This window comes from Pipistrellus kuhlii, unplaced genomic scaffold (genome assembly GCF_014108245.1).
Source record: "Pipistrellus kuhlii isolate mPipKuh1 unplaced genomic scaffold, mPipKuh1.p scaffold_m20_p_16, whole genome shotgun sequence".
Taxonomy (NCBI): Eukaryota; Metazoa; Chordata; class Mammalia; order Chiroptera; family Vespertilionidae; genus Pipistrellus; species Pipistrellus kuhlii.
Window position 1 is genome coordinate 24275927 of NW_023425471.1, and position 27045 is coordinate 24302971.

General features: G+C 37.5%; 1 protein-coding gene and 1 non-coding gene across 2 annotated transcripts; both read right to left on the reverse strand.

Annotated features, from left to right (window-relative positions):
* Positions 1–15734: 15734 nt before the first annotated feature.
* Positions 15735–15898, reverse strand: LOC118720284. Its single transcript, XR_004988384.1, has one exon. It is a non-coding gene; the product is annotated as a U1 spliceosomal RNA (small nuclear RNA).
* A 1057-nt stretch (positions 15899–16955) lies between these two features.
* Positions 16956–20789, reverse strand: LOC118719883 (TLR adapter interacting with SLC15A4 on the lysosome). The gene is made up of 2 exons (XM_036439749.2): positions 20632–20789; positions 16956–18120 (listed from the first exon to the last, which is right to left on the reverse strand). Exon 2 carries the CDS (start codon positions 18076–18078, stop codon positions 17152–17154), a length of 927 nt encoding a protein of 308 aa, XP_036295642.1. The 5' UTR covers positions 18079–18120; positions 20632–20789; the 3' UTR covers positions 16956–17151.
* Between the last annotated feature and the right edge of the window lie 6256 nt (positions 20790–27045).

The following is a 27045-nucleotide window of genomic DNA, read 5'->3' on the forward strand; positions in this document are numbered from 1 at the left end:
GAGAAACACATACAGCCAGGACTAGAGTCTCAGAAGGAGACTGCACTGCACCAAATCCTTAAATGTGGAAGTGGGTCCATAGGGCTGCTGGCAGTGGGGGACTCTAGATTAAGATGACCAGATGTCCTGCTTTTGGCAGGACCTTCCTGATTTTTAACAATTTGTACCACGTCCCACAGCATTTTAATTGGGACTTTTTTAAAATGCCACAGGACGCGGGACATTTTGTTAAAAATCGGGACTGTCCCGCCAAAAGCAGGATGTCTCGTCACCTTACTCTAGATCTAAGCCCACAGCCATGGGAGACTGTGCCCAGAAAGGCAGCCTGAAGTTCTATACCAGCTACGCAGTGCCAAGGGGAGAAAGATCTGAGGCAGCTCAGTTGCTCTGTCTTTATAACTTCCTTGCTTTTACTTACTAAACCCAGTGCATAGGATCTTTTATTTTTTTAAATAAATCTTTATTGTTCATATTACTACAAATGTTCCTCATTTCCCCCCCCCCTCCATTGCTCCCCTCCACCAGGTTCCCACCCCACCCTCTACCCTTTCCCCACCCCCCATTGTCCTCATCCATAGGTACACAGTTTATGTTCAGTCTCTTCCCACACCCCCCTCTCCCCTTTTCCCTGAGAATCGTCAGTTCACTCCCCTTCCATACCTCTGATTCTATTATATTCACCAGTTAAAATTGTTCATCAGATTTTTTTTTAATTCCCTTGGTTTTTAGATTCACTTGTTGATAGTTACGTATTTGTTGTTCATAGTTTTTATCTTTATTTACTTTCTCTTCCGAAAGAACCCCCTTCAGCGATTCATATAATTCTGGTTTGGTGGTGATGAACTCCTTTAGCTTTTTTTTATTTGTGAAGCTCTTTATCTGGCCTTCGATTCTGAGTGATAGCTTTGCTGGGTAAGATTATAAGTACAACCAATGGACACAAAACTCTGGGGAGGGAGGGTATGTATGGGGGGGGGGGTAATGTTAAAATATGTACACAGATAATTTAATATAAATAAATAAATAAATAAATAAATAAATAAATAAATAAAAGCAATAGCAAAGCAGGTAGTTACCTATAAAGGAGCACCCATACAGAAACCATGCAGGCCAGACGGGAATGGCAAGAAATATTCAAGGTGATGAATTACATAGGATCTTTTAATTAAAAACACTCACCAAGACTGCAGGGGAAGGTGATTTTTTGGAAACTGGGGAGCAGAATAGGAAGAGATGAGCAGGAAGCCATCTCTGGGACAATTCATTCCTCCAATCCTGAACAGACATTTTTCTCCTAAAGACCAAGCTCTTCCTAGCACAGCAGCTGCATCCAGACTTGAGCTTGGCAGGAAAGGAAGATTCAAAATACCACCAGTAAGCCATGGGGGACTGGGTTGAAGGGCTATTTGGTCCCAGAAACTAATACAGAAACATTGCCACCTAGTGGCCGTGTCAGGAATGATGCTTGTGTAAATATGACTGAAAGCAGGCAGAAAAACAAAGTGAGCAGATAGATTCTGCCTGGCTGAAATCAAGGCTGTGGAGTCAGAAACAGGGGAGCTGTGAGTCACTGGGAGCTTCAACACTGTGAAGATGACCTGACAGGAAACTAAGACGTGGAAGGCAGAACAGTAGAGAGGAATCTTAAACCAGCCTCCATGGGACATTGAATAACCACTGAAGTGAACAAACTTCAATACTTGTTTTTATTTGTTATCTTTTACTTAAGAAACTAAATTGTTTTCACTTTATTTTTTACTAGAGGCGAAGTGCACAAAATTCATGCATGGAGGGGTGTCCCTCAGCCAGCCTGCACCCTCTCCAATCTGGGACCTCTCAAGGGATGTCCAACTGCCAGTGGGATCTGGCTTAATGGACAGTTGGAGATCCCTCTTACAATACAGGACTGCTGGCTCCCAAACACTCGCCTGTGTGCCTGCCTGATTGCCCCTAACCACTACTGCCTGCCAGCCTGATCACCCCCTAACCACTCCCCAGACAGCCTGATTGGTGCTTAACTGCTCCCCTGCCAGACCAATTGCTCTTAATTGCCCTTCCCTGCTGGCCTAGTCACCCCTAACTGCCCTCCCATGCTGGACTAGTTGCCCATAACTGTCCTCCCCTGCAGGCCTAGTCAACCCCAACTGCCTTCTCCTGCTAGCCTGGTCACCCCAAAATGCCCTCACTTGACAGCCTGGTTGCCCCAAATTGCCCTTCCCCTGCAGGCCTAGTCGCTGCCAACTGCCTTCCTCTGCCAGCCTGGTCACCCCTAACTTCCCTCTTCTGCCAGCCTGGTCGGCCCCAACTGCCATCCCCTGCTGGCTGGGTCTCCCCCAACTGCCCTCCCCTGCAGGCCCTGTCCCTCGTGATTCAGGATTCTGATTCAGGGTTGGAGAAGGCCACACACAAATGAAAAAGAGACTTTAGAAAATATTTAATTTGGGAAATGGGGACCAGGCGGTAGTCCAACTCTAATGGCAGAACTACTATTCACCATGGCTTTTCCATCCCTTTTATTAAGATTAAAATTATAGGATACACCCATATGCCCTAGGCAGGAAACTCCAATAAAAGCCAATCAGTGAATTTAGGACTAACAGGTGGGGTCTTCTTCAACTACCAATATCTAATAATTAGCTCTGACCCTTGCAGTGTTTCCCAAACTTCTCTCATGATGAGAATCACCTGGTGGAGTTGTTAAATTACAGATTCCTGAATCCCAACTAAGAAGTGCTGAACTAGAATTTTTGGGAACATATAGGTAAAATTGTATATTTAACTTTACCTATATGTTCCCAAAAACTCTAGTTTAGCACTTCTTAGTTGGGATTCAGGAATCTGTATTTTAACAACTCCACCAGGTGATTCTCATCATGAGAGAAGTTTGGGAAACACTGCGGACTAGCCCATTGAACTCCCTGTCCTCAGCTCTCTATTATTAAAACATTGATTGGCTTCTGGTATCTCCCCCATTTCTTTCCTTTAAAAGGTCTGCAGATTTAGAAATAAACATAGAAAAAAATATTTGAGTCCCAACTTCAATGGCCAACAATTCTGAGTCCCAGTTTCAGTGTCAAACAGTTCCCCATGTATACATGTCAATAATGATATCTAAATGGTGAACAAATGGTAGCAATGCAGGTTTGACCCTCTCTGACTTGGTCCTGGACAATCTGCAGTGACGCACAGCTGCTGACTGTTAGCATGGCAAGGCATCTCAGTGTCTCCCATCTCTAGACTGCTTTTAATCCACATGGTCTTGGAGTTGTTTTCTGAAAATACACAAGCATATTCTTGACCAAAGGTTAATAAAGGAATTTTTTCTGCAAATTTGACTTGGAATTTTTTCCATCCTTGTCCAAACAATTTTTCTTTGACCTATTTTGACACCATGTGTGTTTTTCATGGGTGTCTTGCTGTTAGCATTACAAATAAAAATTAGTTTTCAAAGTAAAAAATTTCTAGATGTAATTTACTTTCAGGATATTTTTCCTTACATGATATTACTCCACTATCCCCCCGTTTTTGAATTAATTATTAGGAGGCTTTTGGAAATTTTTTATAATGCAGTCTTGATAACTCCATCAAGGCATGAGAGCTAATTCAAAACCTTGGCAACTGCTCATCTGGCTCCTGGTCCCACCCAACCAGAAAGCCTGGCCAGAGCATCTAGGAAGCTTCTTGGTCAAGCAGCATTTAAGTGGAGAATCCAGCAAGCAGCACTGCTGATCAAGAGCAAAGAATGTGGCCCTGTTTGGTCAGGAAACTTGAGGGCAGTGATTTACTAGCTTTGGAGCTATTTTTACTGCTCCAGCCAGACAAGGGAGCTAATTAATAATGCTGCCAATTGTTGAGTGTAGCTCCTGGCCTTACCCAACCAAGAAGACTGGGCAGAGCACTTGGAAAACTGCTTAGCTTTCTCTGTCTTAAGAGCCAAGATGCCATCTCTTTCTGTCCAGAGAGCTTGGTGCATAGTTCTGTCTAATCAACTTCCCAAACTTGAGGAGTGTCAACCCTGGTCTCTATTCTGTAATATCACACAGGCGGGGAAGGTAATGGGTAGCTAGTTTTACTGCTGAATAGTGTCTCCAACCCTGCCAAAGCAAAAAAAAAAAATTGGTAACCCTCCCTGCAGCTTTGATTACGATAGCATTTGAGTGGATGCCAGGCCAAAAACTCTGTATATGAAGATCTAAGACAGAGGAACTCTCTCTCTAACTCTAATTTGATCTACACATAAAAAAGAGCATTTCTGACCCTGCGGTCTGTTCTGTAGCCCCAATTAGGCAGGAAACTAATTTATAGCTCAATCTCAAGCTTAATATAGCCTTCAGCCCATCTAGACAAATATGCCTAACCAAAGTTCATGAAACTCTGTAGCCCAAGCAGCCAAAGGACAAGAAAAGAGAAAAAAAAAAATCCCTGCCCACACCACCCTCAGGAGCACTGCCTGCCACACCTTTTGACCTTTTCAGAGGAAACAAAATCAGAGGCCAAGCCTGTGGGTTTGGACAGTCACAGGAGCCCTCAGTGACTGGATTAGGGCAGGGATGGCCTGCCCCACTATCCCATGAACCTGACTGGGACAGTACCAGCAAAGTAGAGCTAATAGAAACTCCAGGTTTCCAGCTGATCCCACTGGATTCCATACAAGGATCTCTGCCTAGCTGAGGGCAGAGTAATATTTTGGGTCACTTGCAGAGGAGTAGCTTTGTGACAGGGAAACACACTCACCACATTCCCTGAAATCTGAACAGCACCTCCACCTCAAAGAAACAAACATCTGAGTGATTAAGATTGACAGCTAGCTAACAGGCAAAGGCAGGCAGAGGCAGAGGCAGAGCCCTGAGAACCAGGGGAAGTTGGATGGCCCAGCCCTGGGCCCCAGTCTACTAACAAACCTACTTTAGAGGGCAGATTGGTCCCAGCTGCTGGCAGCCAAGACCTGTGGAGACAGACACAAACAGTGGATCACTTGGAGCTTCAAGGAGGGTGCTGAAAACCAAAGAAGCACAGTTTCTGACACTGGTTAGCACCTAAGTACCTCCTTGGAGGCACAGAATTGGCAGACAGAACAGTCAGCCACAGTCATCAGAAGTGTAGGATACATTTGTTTATTTTCTCCTTACTTTCTTTTGCCTTAGGAGATGTATCCGTAAACACATTGCTATGAGAGATGTCTGAGAGTTTGCTGCCCATAGTTTCTTCTAGGATGTTTATGGTTTCATGACTTCATTTAAGTCTTTTATGCATTTTGAGTTTGTTTTTGTGTATGGTGTAAGTTGGTGGTCTAGTTTCATTTTTTTGCATTAATCTGTCCAATTTTTCCATCATTGATTAAAGAGACTATCTTGACTCCATTGTATGCTCTTGCCTCCTTTGTCAAATATTAACTGAGCATAATGGCTTGAGTCAATTTCTTGGGTCTCTGTTCTGTTCCATTGATCTATATACCTATTCTTGTGCTAGTACCAGGCTTATTGATTACAGTGACTTTGTAATATAACTTAAATCTGGTATTATGATTCTTCCAACTTTATTTTTCTTTCTGAAGTTTGCTGCAGCTATTCGGGGTCTTTTTTTATTCCATGTAAATTTTTGGAGTATTTGTCCTAGCTCTGTGAAATATGCCATTGGTATTTTAATAGGGATTGCATTGAATCTGTATGTAGATTGCCTTGGTTAGTATAGACATTTTAATGATGTTGTGTGGCATGCCAGCATGGCCAAGGGTGAACCTGAAGAGGGGCGGTGAAGGATTAAAGAAGACAGACAAAGAAAATACAGCTGGGGCCTAGAGGATCTTCCATGCCTGGATGAGGACACAGAAAGATCCAGCCATTAAAACAAGGATAGAATAACATGTATACAAATGTTCTTGTTTTAGAAACACTTGCTGTACCTCCCACAGCCCATTATTAACTACTTAGGAAGGAATTCTGGAGGTCTACAAGGTCAAGCTTAACAATGCTAAGAGAGCTCTGCCCTCCAGGCTGGGCCTTGTTTGTGGTCCTGCCACAGGTCAGCCCGAGGCTTAGTCCTATAGTCACTCCCTACAATGTTGATTCTACCAATCCATGAACACGGTATACTCTTCCACTTGTTTTTATCTTTTTCTTTCTCTTTTTTAAAAATCCTGTAGTTTTCAGAGGACAAAATAAAAAGCTTCTTCACAGCAAAACAAACCATCAACAAAATGTAAAGTGAGCTCACTGTATGGGAGAACATATTTGGCAATGATACATATGATAAAGGGTTAATATACAAAATATATAAGGAACTCCTACAACTTAATAGAAGATAAACAATCCAATTAAAAAATGGACAACAGACCTAAATAGACACTTCTCCAAAGAGGACATACAGATGGCTAAGAAACATATGAAAAAAATGCTCAAAGTCATTAATCATCAGAGAGATGCAAATTAAAATAACAATTAGATATAACCTCACACCTGTCAGAGTGGCTACCATAAACCAACCAATGAAATGTGCTAGCAAGGATGTGGAGAAAAGGGAACTCTAATACACTGCTGGTGGTAATGCAGACTGGTGCAACCATTATGGAAAATAGTGTGGCTTTTCCTCAAAAAAATTAAATATGGAACTTCCATTTGACCCAATGATTTCACTTCTAGGAATATATCCTAATAAACCCGAAACACCAAATCAGAAAGAATGTATGTGCCCCTACTTTCAAGTAGCACAATTTACAATAGCTAAGATCTGGAAACAATTCATGTGCCCATCAGTAGATAAGTGGGTAAAAAAGCTGTGGTACATTTATACCATGGAATACTATGCAGCAGTGAAAAATAAGGATGTCTTACCCTTTGAGACAACATGGAGGGACCTGGAGAGTATCATGCTAAGTGAAATAAGTCAGTCAGAGAAAGACAAGAATCACATTATTGCACTCATATGTGGAATCTAAGTAACAAAATAAACTGATGAATGGAGTGGATCCAGAGACATGGAAACATAGAACAAACTGTGGAATTTCAGAGGGAAGGTGGGGGAATTGGGTGGGTAGGAGGTAATCAATCAAAGACTCATGGGCATAGACAATAGGGTGCTGGAGGCCTGTGGGGGGGCAGGCAGGAAGGGATCAATGGGGGGAAAGGGGAAACTTATATAATACTTTCAACAATAAAGAATTATTTTAAAAAGGGAAGAATAGGATACAAAGGGAGATCCCTTGGAGCACAAAACTCGGCTAATAGAACTCCACTTTTCCCCTCTTTTTTCATTTTTTCTTCTCCTTTTTCTTTTTTAAAAAATGTTTCTTTTTCCTTTCTTTTTATTTATCTTATTTATCTATCTGCTTTATTGATTTATTATTCTACTCTCTATTGTTTCATTTGTCTATCTATTGGATAATTTTCCTCTTTCCCTGTCCTAGTCAATCTTTTTCCTTTTCTCTTTTTCTCTTTCTCTCTTTTTCTTTCCCCCTGCTATTTTATCCTTTTTCTTTTTTAATTTTCTTATTTTTGGTCTATCTGCTTACTCCTACATTGTACTATTCAATTGTTTTGGCATTTGTTTTTCCTCCTTTTATTTTAAATTGTTTTGATTTCCCCTATTTCCCTAATTCTTTATTCTTACTTTCTTTATTTCACATCTGCACCTATATATACCTTTTACTCCCCCTTATTTAAAATTTTTTACTCTTTTTTTTCTTTTATTTCTCTCATTTCCTTTTCCTGTGCTATCTCAACTTCTTTTCTTTTTTTTCTAGATGTATCTGCTTTCTTCTTTATTTTTCTTTTCAAAAATTTTTTAGCTTTATTCCTTCCACCTTTATTTTAAACTATTTTCCTTTCCTTATCCCCCTAATTCTTTACTCTTAATCTCTTCATTTCAAATCTACACCTACATATCTCCCCCCCCCCAATTTTTTTTTTTGTTTGTTTGTTTGTGTGGGTTTTTGTTTGGTTGATGGTATTCTTATTTTTCTTCTCATATTTTTTTTCTTCTGTCATTCTCTCTTTCCTCTTTTCTAATTCTTTCTTCTCTGGAAGTTGCTTTTGCTTTGCAGTAGGGGTCTTGTGTATATTGTAGTTTTGCTTCTTTTGTTTTATCTATTGTTGTGCTGTATTTTGTTCTCTTCTGTCAGCACCTTTACAACAGCACACATGAGATGGTCAGGGGTGAGATACATAGTATGACAGCTGAAAGGAGATTCCATCCATGAACGGAAATAATATTCAAGACCAGCTATAATAGGAGAACCCAAGATAATTCTAACAAGCTAATGCACTAGCTCGGGAAATTTAAGAAACTGCACCACTGGGTCCCACAAACATCTACTACATAAGATCACCCAACAAATCTGGGGGGCATAGCAGTTTGACCTAATACATAGAAATAAATAAAAAGGGACAGGAAAATGGGGAGACAACGAAACAAACCCTAAATGAAAGAATTGTGGAAGGCCACAACAAAGAAAAAGAGGCTTTTTTTCTGATCCTTGCACTTATAATTGTCCATCACTCCTACACACCATTTCAACAGTCAAAAAGAGAAACCTCAACATTAAAAGGCTAAGAATTCACAGAAAGAAAACCCTGATTGCCTCAGGTTGTTTTGAGGAGGAAATTAGTGAATTTTGCTAGAAATCATTATGACAATGTCTTTTGCCTAATTTCTTGAATGTTTTACTTGCTATCCCATGAAAAGAACACATTAATTAATTAGGTGCCTGGAAATGAGACTGAAAGTCTCTCTTGATTTTCTGCCAAAAAAATTTTCATGAAACAAATTATAAATTTGAATATAATTTCCAGTCTAAATTTCTACCCTCAGAAAGATTGATATTGCTTTCTATTATGTCTTGAAAACCTTATACCATAACCAGAGTAATGTACACACGACAGTGGTTAAGAATATTTTCTTTGGAGCCAGAAAAATTTAGATTCTAGTGTTTGATCCATAACTTCCTATCTTTGAGACCTTGAGAAACTCATTTAAGATGGCTGATTCTCAGTTTCATGTATACAATGGAGATTATAATAGTATTCCTTACAGGATTAAGTGAGATAATCCATTGTAAATATGCAATAAATTGCAGCTATAACTGCATGATTTAAAATACATAACCTTTCTCTATTCATAGACAATGAAAAAAAATTCATTATGAAAGCAGAGATAAAAATCACATGAAATGCAGTTTCAACTTGATGGTTGATTGAAGCCCTAATAGACACAAAACTGGTGAAAATGGGTCATATATTAATCTTTAAAAAAAATAAATCATTTTTTATTTATCTCCATTGAAAAGGCAATATGTATTTATCATGGATAATTTGGAAAGAAGATGGAAAGATTACCTTACTAGCTCCTAACATTTTTTAATATAAACCCACAATTCCCACTTTTCTCCACTAGATGACACTACTGAGTCAAATGGAATGGTGATTTTTCTACTGTATTTTCTACACTGCAGTATGCATCCAGCTTTTCTAATATTTGGTCAATTCTGAGGAGAGAGAGAGAAAGAAAGAAGGAGGATGAGGGGGAAGGAGAAGAAGGAGGAGGAGGAGGAGGAGGAGGAGGAGGAGGAGGAGGAGGAGAGAGGGAGGTGGGAGGAGGAGAAAGAGAAGGAGAGAGGAAGAGGGAAGAGAGGGAGAGCAGGTGAGCATATAACACATGCATAGCTTTAAGGTACAAGCAAATAAGTGAATCTGAAAAATTTGAAGCAGCAAAACAGAAAATGAAATGGCTGGTTAATACAGATTGGAAGAATAAAAATATTTTGGGTAGTATATTTGTGGACTTTCAAATGAGCACACAGCAACAAAAATTAAAATCTCAAAAAATTTCAAATATCTATTGAATTCATATTTCAAATATATGTTTGAAAATAAATTATTGTATAATAAGAATCTAATAATCCAACATATTTTTATCATTTGGCTGCCAGATGCTCAAAACAAAATTTAACAATTACTATTCCCATTCGCTTTTTCTATATTTTTTGTGATATATGTTTTAAGCTTTTTTTATAACATTAATGTTTGTATACTTTAATTTTAAGTCATCTTTAATTATTATTATGCTTGTGGTAGAAATTATAGGTTTAATATTACTATAACAATTATGTATAAAAATAAGAAAAAGGATTGCTAAGTAAAATAAGTCAGACCCTAAATGTCAAAAAGATACTTTTCTGAGATAATGTGCTGCTTGCATTCATCAACGCATTATACTGCTATGGAATAATAAAAAATAAGTTTGAAAATAGTATAAATATAAAAAAATATCAAATATGTTAAGTGGGAAAATATATTGTTAAATCATATTTTCACTATGGCTATTGCAACATTAAAATGAGTGGATATGGTCAAATATTTAGGGAAAATAAACACTGAATGTGTGGTCAAGTGAACATTAGGTGTGGAAATTAGTATAGATTAACCATCTCATCAGAAACTAGAAGCTATTTTCCAAGATAATGAAAAAATGACCCTAAAATGACCCTGAAGACCCAAAACACAAATTAAATGGTTTCTGAATCTCACAATTCTAGATATTAAGGATGCTGGAATAAAAACCATCTAAAATCCAATCCTCCAAGGAAGGAAGGAAGGAAGGAAGGAAGGAAGGAAGGAAGGAAGGAAGGAAGGAAGGAAGGAAGGAAGGAAGGAAAGAAAGAAGGAAGGAAGATGGATGACTGGGAAAATTGTCAAAATGAATTTTGTCAGAATTTTGGCAATTTCCAAAGGCTTACAAAAATCTGAGAAGCAATATATTAAAGAAATTTAGCTGTATCTTGGTAAGAGCAATGAGTTTTGTGGCATTTTTATCTTGCCCTGTTTTCATACCACTTTTCCCAGCTGCACAGTTGCCTTGAAATCTTATAACATTGTAATTATAATATCTGTGAAAATAGATGCCTTGACACTACTAGAGAAATAAAATGGGTTTTAACCCCAAAATGGCTTAGTATAAGAGAATTGCCATTATTTGACCTGAATAGCATCTCCTAGAGAACATCATCTCATAAGACTTTTCTTTGATCTGACACAAAACTCAGTAACATAAAAAAATGTATAAGTGGCAATTGTTGAAAATTGCAGCTTTCTGAGGCAGCAATAAAAACTTGGGCAAAAAAAGTGGCTGCCCAAATTACTTAAAAGAAAAAATGCCTTGGGAATGAGATTTCCATAGGTGTCTTTGAATAGTTCCAAATATGTGCATGCTCATGATTGAGCTGAGAAAGCCCTAGGCTCTCCCTCTTGGATGACTAATAATTTTGAGGCTCTACATAAGCAAATACTGAGGGTTAAGAAAGAATTTTCAACATTTTCAACTGCCTGGCTAATTATTCAAGGCATGTACTGATAAAGACACAGAGTGCCTTGGCAGAGACTGTAATACTTATTTTTCCAATTTAAGGAATTTGCCCAATCTTTGGTTAGCCAATCACTAAGCAAACTATGAAGAAATTTGACTAGCTGCAAAGGACAAAGAATAGAGACTTTACAGAACTAGTGCAAGAAAGCCACTAAACAAAGAGTTGTAGGAGAAAGAAAATACAACTAATCACTTCTCTATAGGTAGTACCTATGGGCTCCCCCAGTTCCCTCCAATCACTGGCTCCCTCTCCCTCTGATTACTGCCTCCCTCTTGCTCTGATGGCTGGCTCCGGCTCACTCCAATGGCTGGCTCCTGCTCCCTCTGATCATGGGGCCTGGGGCCTGGGCTCCTCGGCTCCCTCCAATCGCTGGATCCACCCCTGCCCAGGCCTAAAGCCTTGCCCCCAAGCTCCCTCAAATGGCCAGCTCTGCTCTTGCCCCCTTGGCTGCAATCACAGGCTTGTCCCTGCCCAGGAGCCGCCTGGCTCAGGCCCTTCCCAGGCTGCTCAAGGCCCAAGCAGATACTACCTTGGAGTGATCTGGGTCCCGAGGATGTTCCTGGTTGAAGGCCGCTGGGCACCTATGTATGCAAATTAGCCACCATCTTTGTTTTGTTTATTTGAATACTCACTGTGATTGGCTGTGGGCATAGTGGAGGTATGGTCAATTTTACATGTTTGTCTATTATTAGGTAAGATATATACATACATGCATATACTGAGTGGCCAGATTATTATGCATTCAGAGATCATAATAATCTGGCCACTCAGTGTATGTACATGTATGGAGAAATGATGGAACTGTTTTTTTATAAATACTGTAAATGGGAGATGGCTATATAACCATTAAATGACATAAGTTGAGTCCAAGGTAACCCGAGGACTGCCTGTATAATTTCATGGCCAGCAAATGATGTAAATATCCAAAGGGTCCTTGGCAGAGAAAAAGTTCCCCACCCCTGCCCTAGGGTAACAGCAAAGGTTCTGATGTCAGAAAGACTTCATTTAAATACTCATTCTTATCCTGAGTAACTATATGATCCTGAGTAAAACCTTTTAATATCTCTGAACTTTAATTTTATTTTGTCTAAAATTGGGATAATAATATTACTTATCTAATATTGTATAAATAATTAAATGAGTAAATCGTAGTAGAGTGTTTATTATATAATAGATACTAAAAATGTAGCTATTCATATTACAGAATGGCAATGACTAATAATAGCATTCTACCTATAGGAAGATGGGCATTTAATAGGTAATAAAACCTTCAGTTACATGGATAAATCTCTATAATAGACATTTAAGGAACTTCACATAAATAGCCAATCTTCTCAGGGCATGGACCTATTTTTACTTTAGTTTTATTTTATTAATCCTCACCTGAGGATAGTTTTTCCATTGACTTTAAGAGAAAGTGGAAGGGAGGAAGGGTGGGGGAGAGAGACAATGTGAGACACATTGATTGGAAAAGCAGGTTGCCTCCCCACCAACTACGACCAGAGTTAGGGATCAAACCCAAGACCTTAAGTGCATGGGCCAACTCTCTATCCACTGATCCACACCAAACAGGGCATGGATCTTTTTTGTACTTAAGCTTTACAGTATAATTCCTCAGTGTCTGAAACAGAAATCACTCTTTTGTTATGAAACACAATGCAATATCAGTAGCTTTTAGATCTGAGACAACATATAAAACAGGAATAATAAAGAGTATTCAGGGTAATCAAGGTGCAACACCCAAAATGAGGTCCTCTCTAGTGTTTCAAGTCACTCAATTTGGTCAACAGATAATAGGCCATCCTATATAATAAAAGCGTAGGTGGCGTCATGCCCTCGCATGAAGCCCACGTGCCACACCCTCATGTGACATTACCACAAGATGGCCAACACAAGATGGCTGACAGGGGAGGGCAGTTGGGAACAATTGGGCCAGCAGGGGAGGGCAGTTGGGGGGGTGATCAGGCCAGCAGGGGAGCAGTTAGGCATCAATCAGGCTGGCAGGAGAGCAGTTAGAAGCCAGCAGTCCTGGATTGTGAGAGGGATGTCAGACTGACAGTTTAGGCCCGATTCTGGCAGTTGGACATCAGCCGAGGAGTCCCAGATTGGAGAGGGTGCAGGCTGGGCTGAGGGACACCCCCTGTGCATGAATTTCATGCACCAGGCCTCTAGTAATTCTGTAAGTTAGTATGCATCTAGGTAATCTAACAAGAAGCAAAAGGCCTTAAAGAAGAATGCAGCAATAAAGATTCAAAGGAAAGCAAGAGAGAATCAAAGAAAGATACAGTGAGGAAAGTGCAGTCACATATTTGTTGTTCATGAATACATCTTCATTTACTTAGTAGCTGCAAGAAAAACAGGGCCAAAGTGTAGGAACAGTAGTATTAGTTAACAGGGGTTTGGAATTGGAATCTCAATACTGAAGTAGATAAAAGCAGAAATGATAGTCAAAATATTTAACAGCTCATATGGAAAAGGAGTGCCCTACGTAGAATTGGAGTTGGGTACTAAAGCCCCATTTGTCTGTTCAGTTGCTGGATGATAAGAAGATATAAGGTTCCCAAAGAAAGAGTCAGAATGACCAAGATATTCATGGTGGGAGAACTTGGAAAGTTGAGGAAAGCAGCTTCATACCAATTGTCAAGGAGATATTTCAGCGTGTTTGGTAATCATTAGAGGTATGCTGGAATGGCAACCAAAAAGTGGTCCTGGATACAAGACTCAGACTAGATTATTAATAGGCTAAGCTGGCAGAATTATCAACATAAGTTACCTAGTGCTATATGTTCATAAGGTTCTAAAATTAGATTGTGATCATTTACTTTTGTTCTTTGATTCTAAATCAGCTGGACTATCATCTAAATGAAAAGCAGCAACTGCATCAATTTTGTTCACCATTTATCTCTCTCATTTATCACAGTGTTCAATAAATATTTGTTTCATGAACAAGTAGCCAGTCAGTTTATCTGAGTACCTGGAGTGTCTTGAGGATACATCTATCTAGACTTCTAGAGATAGAAAGCTCTGAAAATTCATTCTGATCTTGAATTAGCCTTGTAGGTATGCTCTAGATTCAAGCTGTTCCTATATTAGTTGAACCCTTAGATATAAATTCCTAAGCCTCACCTAAGGAAAAGAATACAAGGGTGCTCTACAATTAAATAGTGTCACTAAAGTGGTGTTGAACCCTCAAAGGAGAGGGGCAGAACCATAAGTCATCAGAGTCCTGAGCTGTTTCTTAAACCTTTTCATTTACATAAATTCTATTTGGATATAAGTCCAGTTTACAACTGTAGAGATAAATAAATTTCAGGAAATAGCTAATCTATGAACTTCAGTCACTGTCAGATGAAACCAAGGTCTTATGACAATTTAAGTCTCATGATAAAGTGCCTCTATTCATTTTGGGAAGTACAAACCGGAACTACATTGCAATTCTGTAATCTACAAATTTCTCATCTTTAAAAAAAAAAAAATAGCAGAACACTTCAAAGAATTAGCTGCCTATAACAATATTTCAGTATTTGTAATTGATGTCAATATACTGTAATTTGATTTTCATCATTTTATATATATGTTCTTAAATATAATTATTTAAAGGCTATTTCATAAAATTGTGACAAATGATGCTATACAATTACACTATAATAATTATAAAATCAGAGGAAATAATGAGAACATTTTAATAATTTTACTAGACCTTGAGGAAAGGAACACAACAACATGATTGGAGGATCAAAGTCCTAAATTCCCAATAAACATTTCCAAATGACAGTTATCTTGATTTTAACATATGAAAACATTTTTTCCCATCATCAATTTATTTTTGCTTTCAAATATAATTTTGTTTATGATGGATTTTCACATATACATAACTGTGTATGTATAAAAATCCATTTGATCACTAATGCACAAATCTTATTAATATGTAATGCAATCATAATAATTCTATAACAAATACATAAAATCTTATTTTACAAGCAAAAGTGCATGCCAATCATTTTACTATATCTAGGAGAAGTATAAGCTGTTAAGTGTAGAGTTTTGTTTCCAAGTCTGCAATAAAACAACATTATTTGGGGTATATTTTTAAATTAATTTACTTAGTTTAGATTTCAAAATCACCATAACATGCTGATGACTTTTATCCTTAACCGAGATCTTGATTGAGGATAATCTGAGAAGTGTCAAAAATTGCCAAGAGAATCTCTTCATTTTTATATGTATTTTGTCCTATTTACCTGTATATTTTCCTTCCTCTCAACCCTTAAAAACACCATGCATACATAATGATATAAAAAAAAAAAAGTTGATGCCTGCCTCAGGAAAGTTAGAAAACACCAGGTTTCTCCCCACCCCTGTGCTCCCTCCCCCAGCTCAGGGGAGATCACAAACTCAGTCCCCCACTACTACAAATTATGCAGTCAAGTTTCCCACATTTGGGGAAATCGCAGGGGTCAGCACACCTGGAGTGCAATGAATAAACCTCACCCTGGGACAACCATCTTCATGATCATGGTATCTCCCCTGCCAGGTAAGTATAGAAAACACCAGATTTCAATTGGAAATTTCAATATCAAATTCTATATTTTTCTTAAGCCTTTCTTCCATATTTTTCCAATACCATTTTTGCTGACATGTACACATAAGGAACTGTTTGACATTGAAGTTGGAACTCAAAAGAACTGTTGGCCCAGAAAGAAACTCACTACAGACTGATTCATTTGCATCTTAGCATAACCATTAAGGCTTGTCTCATTTTCGGTTCCTATAAGTGTATTTCTTGTATCACAAGATCTCATGCATCTAGGGGAAATTAGAACAACATAAACTGATTACCAAAAACAGACCCAAAGACAGGGAAGCATCGATCAGACTGTCAAACCTCAGAGGGAAGGTAGAGGAGGGTGGGGGGAAGGGGGAAAGATCAACCAAAGGACTTGTGTGCATGCATATAAGCCTAACCAGTGGTCACGGACAACCGGGGGGGTGGGGTCATGGGTGGGGAGGGTTTTGGGATGGGAATGGGGAGATGAAGACAATTATGTGATACCATAATCAATAAAAAAATAAAATAAAATCCAACTTTAGTTTAAAGAATTTCCTTTAGGCTATTCTTACTGTCAGTGTCAAAATATATGTATGTATGTTAAAATAAAATAAAGAATAATTAAGCACAATTGTTTTGTGGCAAATAAATGCTTCTGTATGATATCATTTCTAGTGGTCCTTTCAGTAGCTAAAAGCAATAATCCTTTCCTCATCTCAGTTTTGTACCACTTTTGTGGTAAATAAAGCTGATGAGTGAGAGTGAGATAATCAATTTGGGGTTCCAGTGGCAATTAAATAAACAAGCCATACAGAATTTACAAAAATCAATGTGGCAATCATTAAAGATGTCAAAATAATTTTTTTAAAATGGTCATATAACTTAATCATTAAAATTGTCTCATAAAATAATACAGATGTACCATTGATGAGATCTTTTCTGTTTTCTATTCATTGATTTTAGTGAGAGAGAGAGAGAGAAATAGAGAGAGAGAGAGAGAGAGAGAGAGAGAGAGAGAGAGAGAGAGAGAGAGAGAGAGAGAGAGAGATTTGTGCCCTGACCTTGGAATCCAACCCAAATCCTTGGCGTATAAGGATGGTTCTCTAACCAACTGACCTACCATGCCAAGGCCAAATAATTTCTCAAAAAAGTTTAATAGCCATAGCCCAGGAGGCCTGATGTGACATGATAAAGCAGAGAAAACTATTATTACACCAGTCTCTTGTAAGGAACCTATGATTAGTTTTTATAATACATTTGATACAAATTCCTTACTTCTCTGGTTTGATATTTGTAGGTTAGGAGTGCTAAATTCAGAACTGTTTCCATGAGAAATGTTATAGAGATTACATCTTGAAAAAGAATGTAGGAGAGCTTCCCGGACTTTTGAAGCCTCTATGTTCTGTTCTTGAGAGATTTGAAGGCTAAACTGATTTACATTATTCATTAGCAAATTAGAAGCCATAAGGTTGGTTATAGAGAGGCACTTGGTGAGATTTTCTTCCAAAAATTGTTTGTAGAGTTCATCCAGCTTGTTTTCCATATACTTATTAAGCATAGAATTAGAGAGGGGCTGCTTAAGAAACAACATACTTTTTTCTCGAATTTCATCCCCATTCAAAAGTTTTGAGGCAGGCGGTTTCTCTAGAGGCTTAATAATAGGAGAATGGCCCAATGGTATATCCACTGAAAATAAAAGGGGACCATTAAAAGCATCATCACGTATCTGTTCCACAATGCAGCCTGAATCATACATGTTGCCCACTTGGTCTCCTCCAATCTGTAGGTCAGGATAATTCTGGCAAATACTTGTACATGACCAAGATTGGTATAAATCCAGTTGTCTTTCATCACGTTGTTCTCTTTTTGGAATGGGCAGTGCAACAGACAGATTTCCTGGACAGGATGCACTTTTGTATTTTGGTACAGTTATTTCATCCACAAATTCTATTTTACTATTATCATTCATTTGCTTTGTTGAACTTTCTTTCTCAACCTTTTGTTGATTTTCTATTTTATCAGGAGAAAGTGAATTGTCTTCTATATCTAAAAGCTGCTTTTTCCAAGTTTCCTTTTCATCATTTGAGGTCTTCTTACATGTAAGTGGTTTACAAACTGTTGTATATTTCTGTTCTTTGTATAGGAGTTCAAGTAGAAAGGCTTCTCCGAGCATTTTATTAGTCAAGATTTCTATACAGAAGAGTGCAGTATATTCCTGTAAATTATAAAAGAACCCATTAAGGCAATATATATTAAAATGTCAAATTAAGATGTTTCTTCTACATGAAACACAAGTGATTTAGAGAGGTAGTGTTACTCAAAAGACAGAGAATGGGACCGGGAATAAGAAGATTTGGGTTCAAATTAGGCTATTACTTTTTTAAATTTAAATTATTTATTGTTTAAAGCAGTGTTTCCCAAACTTCTCTCATGATGAGAATCACCTGGTGGAGTTGTTAAAATACAGATTCCTGAATCCCAACTAAGAAGTGCTAAACTAGAATTTTGGGGAACATATAGGTAAAATTGTATACTTAACTTAGTGCTCTCTTAGATATTTGGCTCTGTCTTAGAGCACTAGTTAAGTATACATTTTTACCTATGTGTTCCCAAAAATTCTAGCTTAGCACTTCTTAGTTGGGATTCAGGAATCTGTAGTTTAACAACTCCACCAGGTGATTCTCATTATGAGAGAAGTTTGGGAAACACTAGTTTAAAGTATTACATATGTCTCCTTTTTCCCCAATTGACCTCTCGCTGGCCACTCCCACCCCCCTAGCACATGCCCTCACCCCCCTACTGAATGTGTCCATTGGTTATGCTTATATGCATGAATACAAGTCCTTTGGTTTATCTCTTACCCCCCACCCTCCCCTAACTTTTTAATATCAGATAATTTATTTATCATTCCTGGGTCTCAATTTCCTATCAATTAAATGGTAATAATACTCCCCTGCTTTCTTCACAGAATTGTTTTCAGGATATTATATGATGTACATGCAAGTGTTTTTAAAAGTACAAACTTATGCATCATCTTTATTTTCTCTTTTTTTCTGCAAATGGCTGGATCTGCTGGAGCTAAAGAGTCATACAACCAAACACGTACGGTGGGTACATCGCTTGCAAGCTGGGGTCAGAGTGAAAGCAGAAGGAAGTGTGTAAAAATAATGTAGGTTATGGGTTTTAATCTACAAGTAGCTGGATACAAGGCCAAGAGTTCTCAAAAACACAATTCAAAAGGCATCACTTGGTGTCCCATATTAATAACAACCCATGATAATGACTACGTATTAAGTTATTGAGAAAGAGAGAATGAGTGACTAAATCACACTAAACCATTTGATGCTGTCTTAAGTGACAGGTTAGTAACAACACAATTATGCCTAGGTCCTATGCATAGTGTAGTCATAGGGGGAAGTTACAGAAAACTAGGCCAGCAGAAAATTTCTGTCTTGTCGTATTAAGCAAGTTTAGCCTTCCGTCTTGTCCCTTAGAGAAAAAGAGAGAGCAAAGAGAAGAAAGGAGAAGTTGAACGGATAAACAAGTCATGGAATGATACCAGTCATTTTTATAACTTGAAGAAGCATAAAAAGGCCAGTTTGCATATTTATATTTATTCCAGAACCTGTTCAATGTTTTATAATGTAATTTTCCATAAAAAATACATACATCAGACAATACAAAAGTACAAACTTATACAAATGTTTAATTACACACACACACACACACACACACACACACACACACACACACACATATATACACATTCAGCTGTCACAAATGATTTATTTTAGAGTTATTAATGCACCTAACCCTTTCTTTTTTTTAAATAATTTTTGATGTTGACACTGTTGTAGTTGTCCCCCTTTGGCCCTTCAAATAGTCTACTTAAGATCAAGCTTGCTATCAAGACCTTGATCTTAATTTAACTGTGTTTTAATTACTGTAATTTGAATCACACATTGAAAAAAATTACTATGCCTTAACATGTGTACAAAGAATGAATATTTACTTATACATAATTTAAACTCACGAATACTTTCAGATTTAAAATATAAATACAGCCACTTACTTTTAAATATTCCAACTTGAGATAGAAATTCATAGAGATGGAAAGTGGAAAAGAGATTGTCAGGGTCTGGGGGTAGAAAGGAACAGGGAATTAGTGTTTAATGGGCAGTGTTTTAGTTTTGCAAGATGAAAAATTTCTGGAATTATAACGGTAATGGTTGCACAACAACGTGAAGATACTTAATGCCCCTGAACTGTACACTTAAAAACAGCTAAATCAATCAATCAATCAATCAATAAATAAAAATTATTTTGCCAAATTCACTACCATCCATTTTTTTGTCTTTCCCTTTCTTTCCTTCCTTCTCTTTCTCCCTTCTCCTTCCCTCCTTCTCTCTCTCTCCCTCCCTTCCTCCCTCCCTCCTTTCCTTCCTTCCTTTCTCCCTTCTTTTCATTCCCTTCTTTTTTACTTAAATCTTATTTGTCAAAGCACTTAATTCAGTCTTTTACATGGTTTGGCATTCAACTTTAAGTATCTCAATTTTCTCTATAAATTCTACAAGTGTGAGAAGAGAAAAAAGAGACTTGATTCAAGACACAATCTTCCTTTTATAGGTCTATAAATGTTTCCAGGAAACGTACTTATTTGCCTTTAAATATTTTTGGGGGGAAAATCAAACAATACAACACAAAAGATATAAGAATTTAGATTTACCTTTGCCAAATATCAAGATGCCTAAAGATTCAGTCTTCTGAGATTCCAACACTCCAAACACAGGAAAAGCTCCTTTTGGCTTCTTTGTTTCTTAGCTTTTGGTTTACACCTCGGAATGAGAAGTTCAACCACACAAAATGAAATAGTTCTGCTTTCCATTCATGCCCTGGGACTGAACCAAACTAACAGGAAAATGATGTGGGCTAATCTCATGTATGGTATGATGATGAAGATCAAAACCAAAAGAGGATCTTGAAAGTTTTTTTTCAAGATGCAAATGAAAATGACTGTGGGAAATGTTAACAGCAATAGTTTTTAGTTGTTGTAGTTGTTATTCAAGCAAAGACAGAAACAAAGTTATTTTTAAAAAATTAAGTTAAAACAAAAGCAGTGTGGAAACCAGCATATTTTGTAACAATTATTAATTTAAAATAACTCAAACAGCCATCAAGAATATAATGGTTAGATAAATTATGATACATCTATTCCATTAAATATAAAACTAAGGATTTTTAATAATGGAATGGTAATAAACATCTATTAAGTAATTACTACAAACACACAATCCAATAAAAGAGAAAAGACAGAAGCTATTATCTCCATGTAACAAAAGAAACAAATACAAAGAAAGGTTCTATACTTGTTGAAAGCGAGGAAATGGTGGGACTATTACATGAATCAGGCAATTGAATTGAGAACTCATGCTCTTAATTACTACACTGTATTACTTTAATGTGTACTGATGGAATGTGAGTTGCAGACAACATATTCAGTACGATTGCATCATCTATCGAGCATGTAATATGTGCCAGGCACTTTTCTACAGATTTCACATGTACTAACAGATGTAATCTTCATAACATCTCTATGAAACAGATATTATAATTTCCATTTTACATACAAGGAAACTGAAAAACAGAGAAGTTAGATAGGATGTCCAAAACTTAGAGTTGTAAGTGGTATAGAGTCTGGGTTTAGATACAGGAAGTCTGGCATCAAAGACTATGCTTAACTTTCCTGCTATAACTGGCTTTTTCTCTTTTAATTGAACTAATATATGTAATTATGTTGTGGAAAAGGATATAAATCAAACTGTTAATAATGGTTTCTTCTGCCAAAACCGGTTTGGGTCAGTGAATAGAGCGTCGGCCTGTGGACTGAAAGGTCCTGGGTTCGTTTCCGGTCAAGGGCATATACATTGGTTGCGGGCACATCCCCAGTGGGGAGGTGTGCAAGAGGCAGCTGGTCGATGTTTCTCTCTCATCGACATTTCTAACTCTCTATCACTCTCAATTCCTCACTATGTAAAATCAATAAAATATATTTTTAAAAATAATAAAATAAGTAAAAATAATGGTTTCTTCTGGTAGTAGATGGCACATGGAAGGTGAACAGGTAATTTTACTTTTTACTTCCAATATTTCTATGTGGTTTGAATATTTCTACAAGGACCATGTGTTCATGTATTATTTGCACAATTGAAAAATAAATAATTCACATGCACAAAGGACAAGAAAAATTATACCTTCTTTAGAAATAATTTTCTCAATCTCACAAGTGTCTGCCACAATCTTTAGAATGATTTTAAATCCAGATACAAAATTCTAAAGTAGACTGAGAAGCATAAACAAAATTTCTAACTAATTGATACTTTGGGCTATAGTGATCAATAAAACTTTTTTATAACTAATAATATTTCAAAGTAATTATCAAAAATATTCCATAGAATAGGTTAATTCTATTTTTTTCATTTTTATTTTTTAAATTATAGGTGTGCCACCCTATATAATAAAAGCTTAATATGCAAATTGACTGAACTGCACAACTATCTGTGAAACAACCAGTTGCTATAATGCTCAGTGACCAGATGCTCAACACAGGAGCTGCCCCCAGTCCGCAGGCCCCAGGCCAGCCAAAACAGGTGCCAGTGGGAGCCCAGATCACCCTGCGGGTCACCTCCTGCAGAGGAAGGTGACAGACATGGTGGTGGGGGTTAGGGATGGCGAGCAGGTGGCACCAGGCCGGCCAAAGTGGGTGCCAGCAGTGACACCCTGATCGCCTTGCCAGTCACCCCACAGATTGGCCCTGATTGCCAGTCAGGCATAGGGACCTTATCCATGCATGAATTTCATTAATCAGGCCTCTAGTTGGTTAATAAAATTATCTAAGCCATACCAATAAATTTATGTTAGGTTGTCAAAAATATCCTCATAAGAAACTAGAGGCCCAATGCATGAAGTTTCATGCAAGAATGTGCCTTCCTTCCCCTGGGTGCCAGCACCGCCTTCGCTACAGCCCGAGCCACCTTTTCACCTTACATGCTGCACAGAGGCCCAGAGCAGCTGGGGTGGTACAGAACACCTGCATCATCACCAATGATGCAAGCATCCCACCCCACCCCTGGCCACTCAGTGCTTGCATATGCAAATTAACCCACCATCTTTGTTGGGTTAATTTGCACACTCACCCCTTATTGGCTGGTGGGCGTTGCAAAGGTACAGTTAATTTGCATCTTACTCTATTAGTATAGATAGTATATTAATTTAGCTTGAAACCAAGGGAATGGCTGACAGTAAAATAAGAAAATGTCTCAATCCCACACAGGTTGCCAGAACGATAATAAAAACAATTGTAAAAAAGTAAGTTTTCTGCCATTGCCACCACTGAGGACTATTAAAAAATATGGATATCTCAATTTGTTCCTAACTTAGACTCCTTCATCAGTCGTACCCTATCTCCTTTGCCTTCATCACCCTATATATAGTTGATACAATTTCTACTCACCCCCTGTCTCTGCCTTTCACTTGGATTGCTGCAGCTGCTTTCAAGCTTGTCTCATGTCAAGTTCACTAGATATGTTAGATTGATCCATCTTTCACACAAACTTATTAAATTTTTCAATGACTTCTAATCATACATTGATTAATAAGAAGAATAATTTATTAAGTGGCTTGTAAGTGAAAGATGCTCTTAGGCAACATTTGTGCTTAAGTAATCTTAAAAGCAAATCTGCAAGTTAGATTTTGCACATTTATACAGGACCAGAAAAAAAAAACTAAAAAATACGAAAAATCAAAATCTACAGTGAAATCTGAAGGTCTATGTACTTTATCCTGTTTACTTTTCCAGCTTTTATACCTACACTCTCTTCCAAAGCTCCAATTACCATGTGGCTTCATTGTTCCTATCTAAAATTCCTTTATTGTTATTATTTCCTGACAGACTGTATGTTCTTCAGGTTTTTTGTCTTTCTTTTTTATTATTTTAAGTATTACATATGTCTCCCTTTTCCTGGGTTGACCCCATTCCTCCACTCCCAACCCCCTGGACAAGCCCCCACTGCCCTAGTGTCCATTTCCATTGTTTTTGCTAATATGCATGCATACAAGTCCCATGGTTGATCTCTAACCCCCCACCTCCTCCAACTTCTCTCTGAGGATAGATGGTCTGTTCAGTGTTACCTTGTCTCTGGGCCTATTTTTGTTCATCAGTTTATGTTGTTTATTATATTCCAAATAAGAGTGAGATCATGTGATATTTATCGTTCTCCAACTGGCTTATTTCACTTAGCAAAATGTTCTTCACTTCCATCTATGCTGTTGCAGATGGTTAAAGTTCATGCTTTTTCATAGAAGCAGAGTATTCCATTGTGTAGATGTACCACAGTTTTCTAATCCACTCATCTGCTGATGTGCACTTAGGGGCTGTTTCCAAATCTTAGCTATTGTAAATTGTGCTGCTATGCACTTAGGGGTGCATATATCCTTTCTTATTGGTGTATCTGTTTTCTTGGGATATAATCCGAGAAGTGGGATTACTGAGTCAAATGAGAGTTCCATTTTTAGATTGTTGAGGAACTTCCATACTGTTTTCCACAGTGGCTGCAACAGTCTGAATTCCCACCAGTAGTGCATGAGGGGATTTTTTTTCTTCACAGCCTCACCAGCACTTGTCATTTGTTTGTTGATGATAGCCATTCTGACAGGTGTGAGATGGTACCTCATCGTTGTTTTGATTTGCATCTTTTGGATAATTAGTGACTTTGAGCATGTTTTCATATGTCCTTAAGCCTTCAATATGTTCTCTTTTGAAAAGTGTCTTCTATATGTTCTCTTTTGAAAAGTGTCTATTTAGGTTGCATGCCCATTTTTTATTGGATTGTTTATCTTCCTTTTGTTAAGTTGTATGAGTTCCCTGTAAATGTTGGAGATTCAAATCTTATATGAGGTAATGTTGGCAAATATGTTCTCCCATGCAGTGGACTTACTTGTTATTTTATTGATGGTTTCTTTGGCTGTGTAGAGGCTTTATTTTTATGTAGTCCTATTGGTTTATTTTCTCTTTAGTTTCCATTGTTCTAGGAGATGTATCAGTAATGGTATTGCTACGACATATGTCTGATAATTTTCTGTTTATGGAGTCTTCTAAAATTTCTATGGTTTCCCAACTTACATTTGAGTCCTTTAACCATTTGAGTTCATTTTTGTGTATGTTGTAATTTGGTGATCTGATTTCATTTTTTTTCCATGTCTAACCAATTTCCCCAGCACTATTTATTGAAGAGACTGTCTTGACTCCATTTTATGCTCTTGCCTCCTTTGTCAAATATTAATTGAGCATAATGGCTTGAGTCTATTTCTGGGTTTTCAGTCCTGTTCCATTGGTCTATATGTCTGTTCTTGTGCCAATGCCAAGCAGTTTTGAGAACCATGGCTTTGTTATATAACTTGATATTTGGTATTGTGATCCCTCCAACTTTGTTCTTCTTTCTTAGGATTGCTATGGCTATTCGGTTTTTGGGGGGGGTTTTTTGTTTTGTTTTTTGTTTTTGTTTTTATTCCAGATGAAGTTTTGGAGAGTTTGTTATAGGTCTATGAAATGTGCTGTTGGTATTTTAATTGGGATTGCATTAAATCTATAAATTGCTTTCACTGTGTCCCATATATTTTGGATTGTTGTATTTTCTTTGTAATTTGTTACCAAGATGCTTTTTATTTCTTTTTGATGCCATTGGTAACCCAAGCATTGTTTAATATCATGTAGCCTCCAAGTGCTTGATGTTTTTTATTGTTTTTATTGTAGTTGATTTCTAATTTCATGCCACTGTGATCTGAGAAGATACTTGGTATGATTTCTATATTCTTGAATTAGAAGAGACTTTGCCTGTGGTCTATCTTTGAAAATGTCCAGTGTGCACTTAAGAAGAATGTATATTCTGTAGATTTTGGGTGAAATGTTCGGAAGATGTCAACTAATTCCATCTGATCTAGTGAGTCATTTAAGATTGCTGTTTCTTTTCTGATTTTTTTTATTTAGAGGATTTATCCAGTGGTGTCAACAAAGTATTACAGTCCCCTACTATGACTGTATTGCTGTCAATATCTCCCTGGATATCTTCCAGAAGTTTATGTATTTGGGTGTGTATATGTTTACCAGAATTATATCCTCTTGTTGATTGCTCCCTTTAGTATTACGAAGTGGCCTTCCTTATCTCTTATTATGGTCTTCATTTTGAGGTCTAATTTATCAGATATAAGTATTACTATTCCAGCTTTTATTTTCAGTTCCATTTGCCTGAAAATATTTTTTCCATCTCTTCACTATCAGTTTGAGTCCTTTATCCTGTGGTAGGTGTCTTATAGTCTGCAGATAATATGGGTCTTGTTTTCTTATCGATTCACTTACCTATGTCTTTTGAGTGGAGCATTTAATCCATTTACATTTAAGGTTATCACTGATAGGTACTTGTTTGTTGCCATTTTTATTCTTTATGCAGTGTTCCTTCTTCCCTTCCTATTTCTTCTTTTTACAGCAGCCCCTTTAGCATTTATTGAATTGCTGGCTTGGTGGTAATAAGCTTCCTTAGCCCTTTTTTGTCTGTGAATCTCCTGATTTCACTTTCAATTTTGAATGATAGCCTTGCTGGGTATAATATTCTTGGATTCAGACACTTCCTTTGCATCACTTTGTATATTTCATTCTATTCCTTTCTGATCTGATATGTTTCTGTTGAGAAAGCAGTTGATAGTCTAATGGAGGATCCATTATATGTAGTTTTCTGTCTCTCTCTGACTACCTTTAAGATTCTTACTTTGTTGTTCGTGTTTGCCAACTTAATTATGATGTGTCTTGGTGTTAGTCTTTTTGGGTTCATCTTGTTTGGGTCTCTGTGAGCTTCTTGGACTTGTGTGTTTTTTCTTCGCAATATCAGTGAAGTTTTCTGTCATTATTTCTTCAAACAGGTTTTCTATTCCTTGCTCAATTTCCTCTTCTCCTGGCACCCTTATTATGCAGATGTTGTTTCATTTTGAGTTGGTCCAAAGCTCCATTAGGCCGAAACTGGTTTGGCTCAGTGGATAGAGCTTCGGCCTGCAGACTAAAAAGTCCCGGCTTCGATTCCGGTCAAGGGCATAT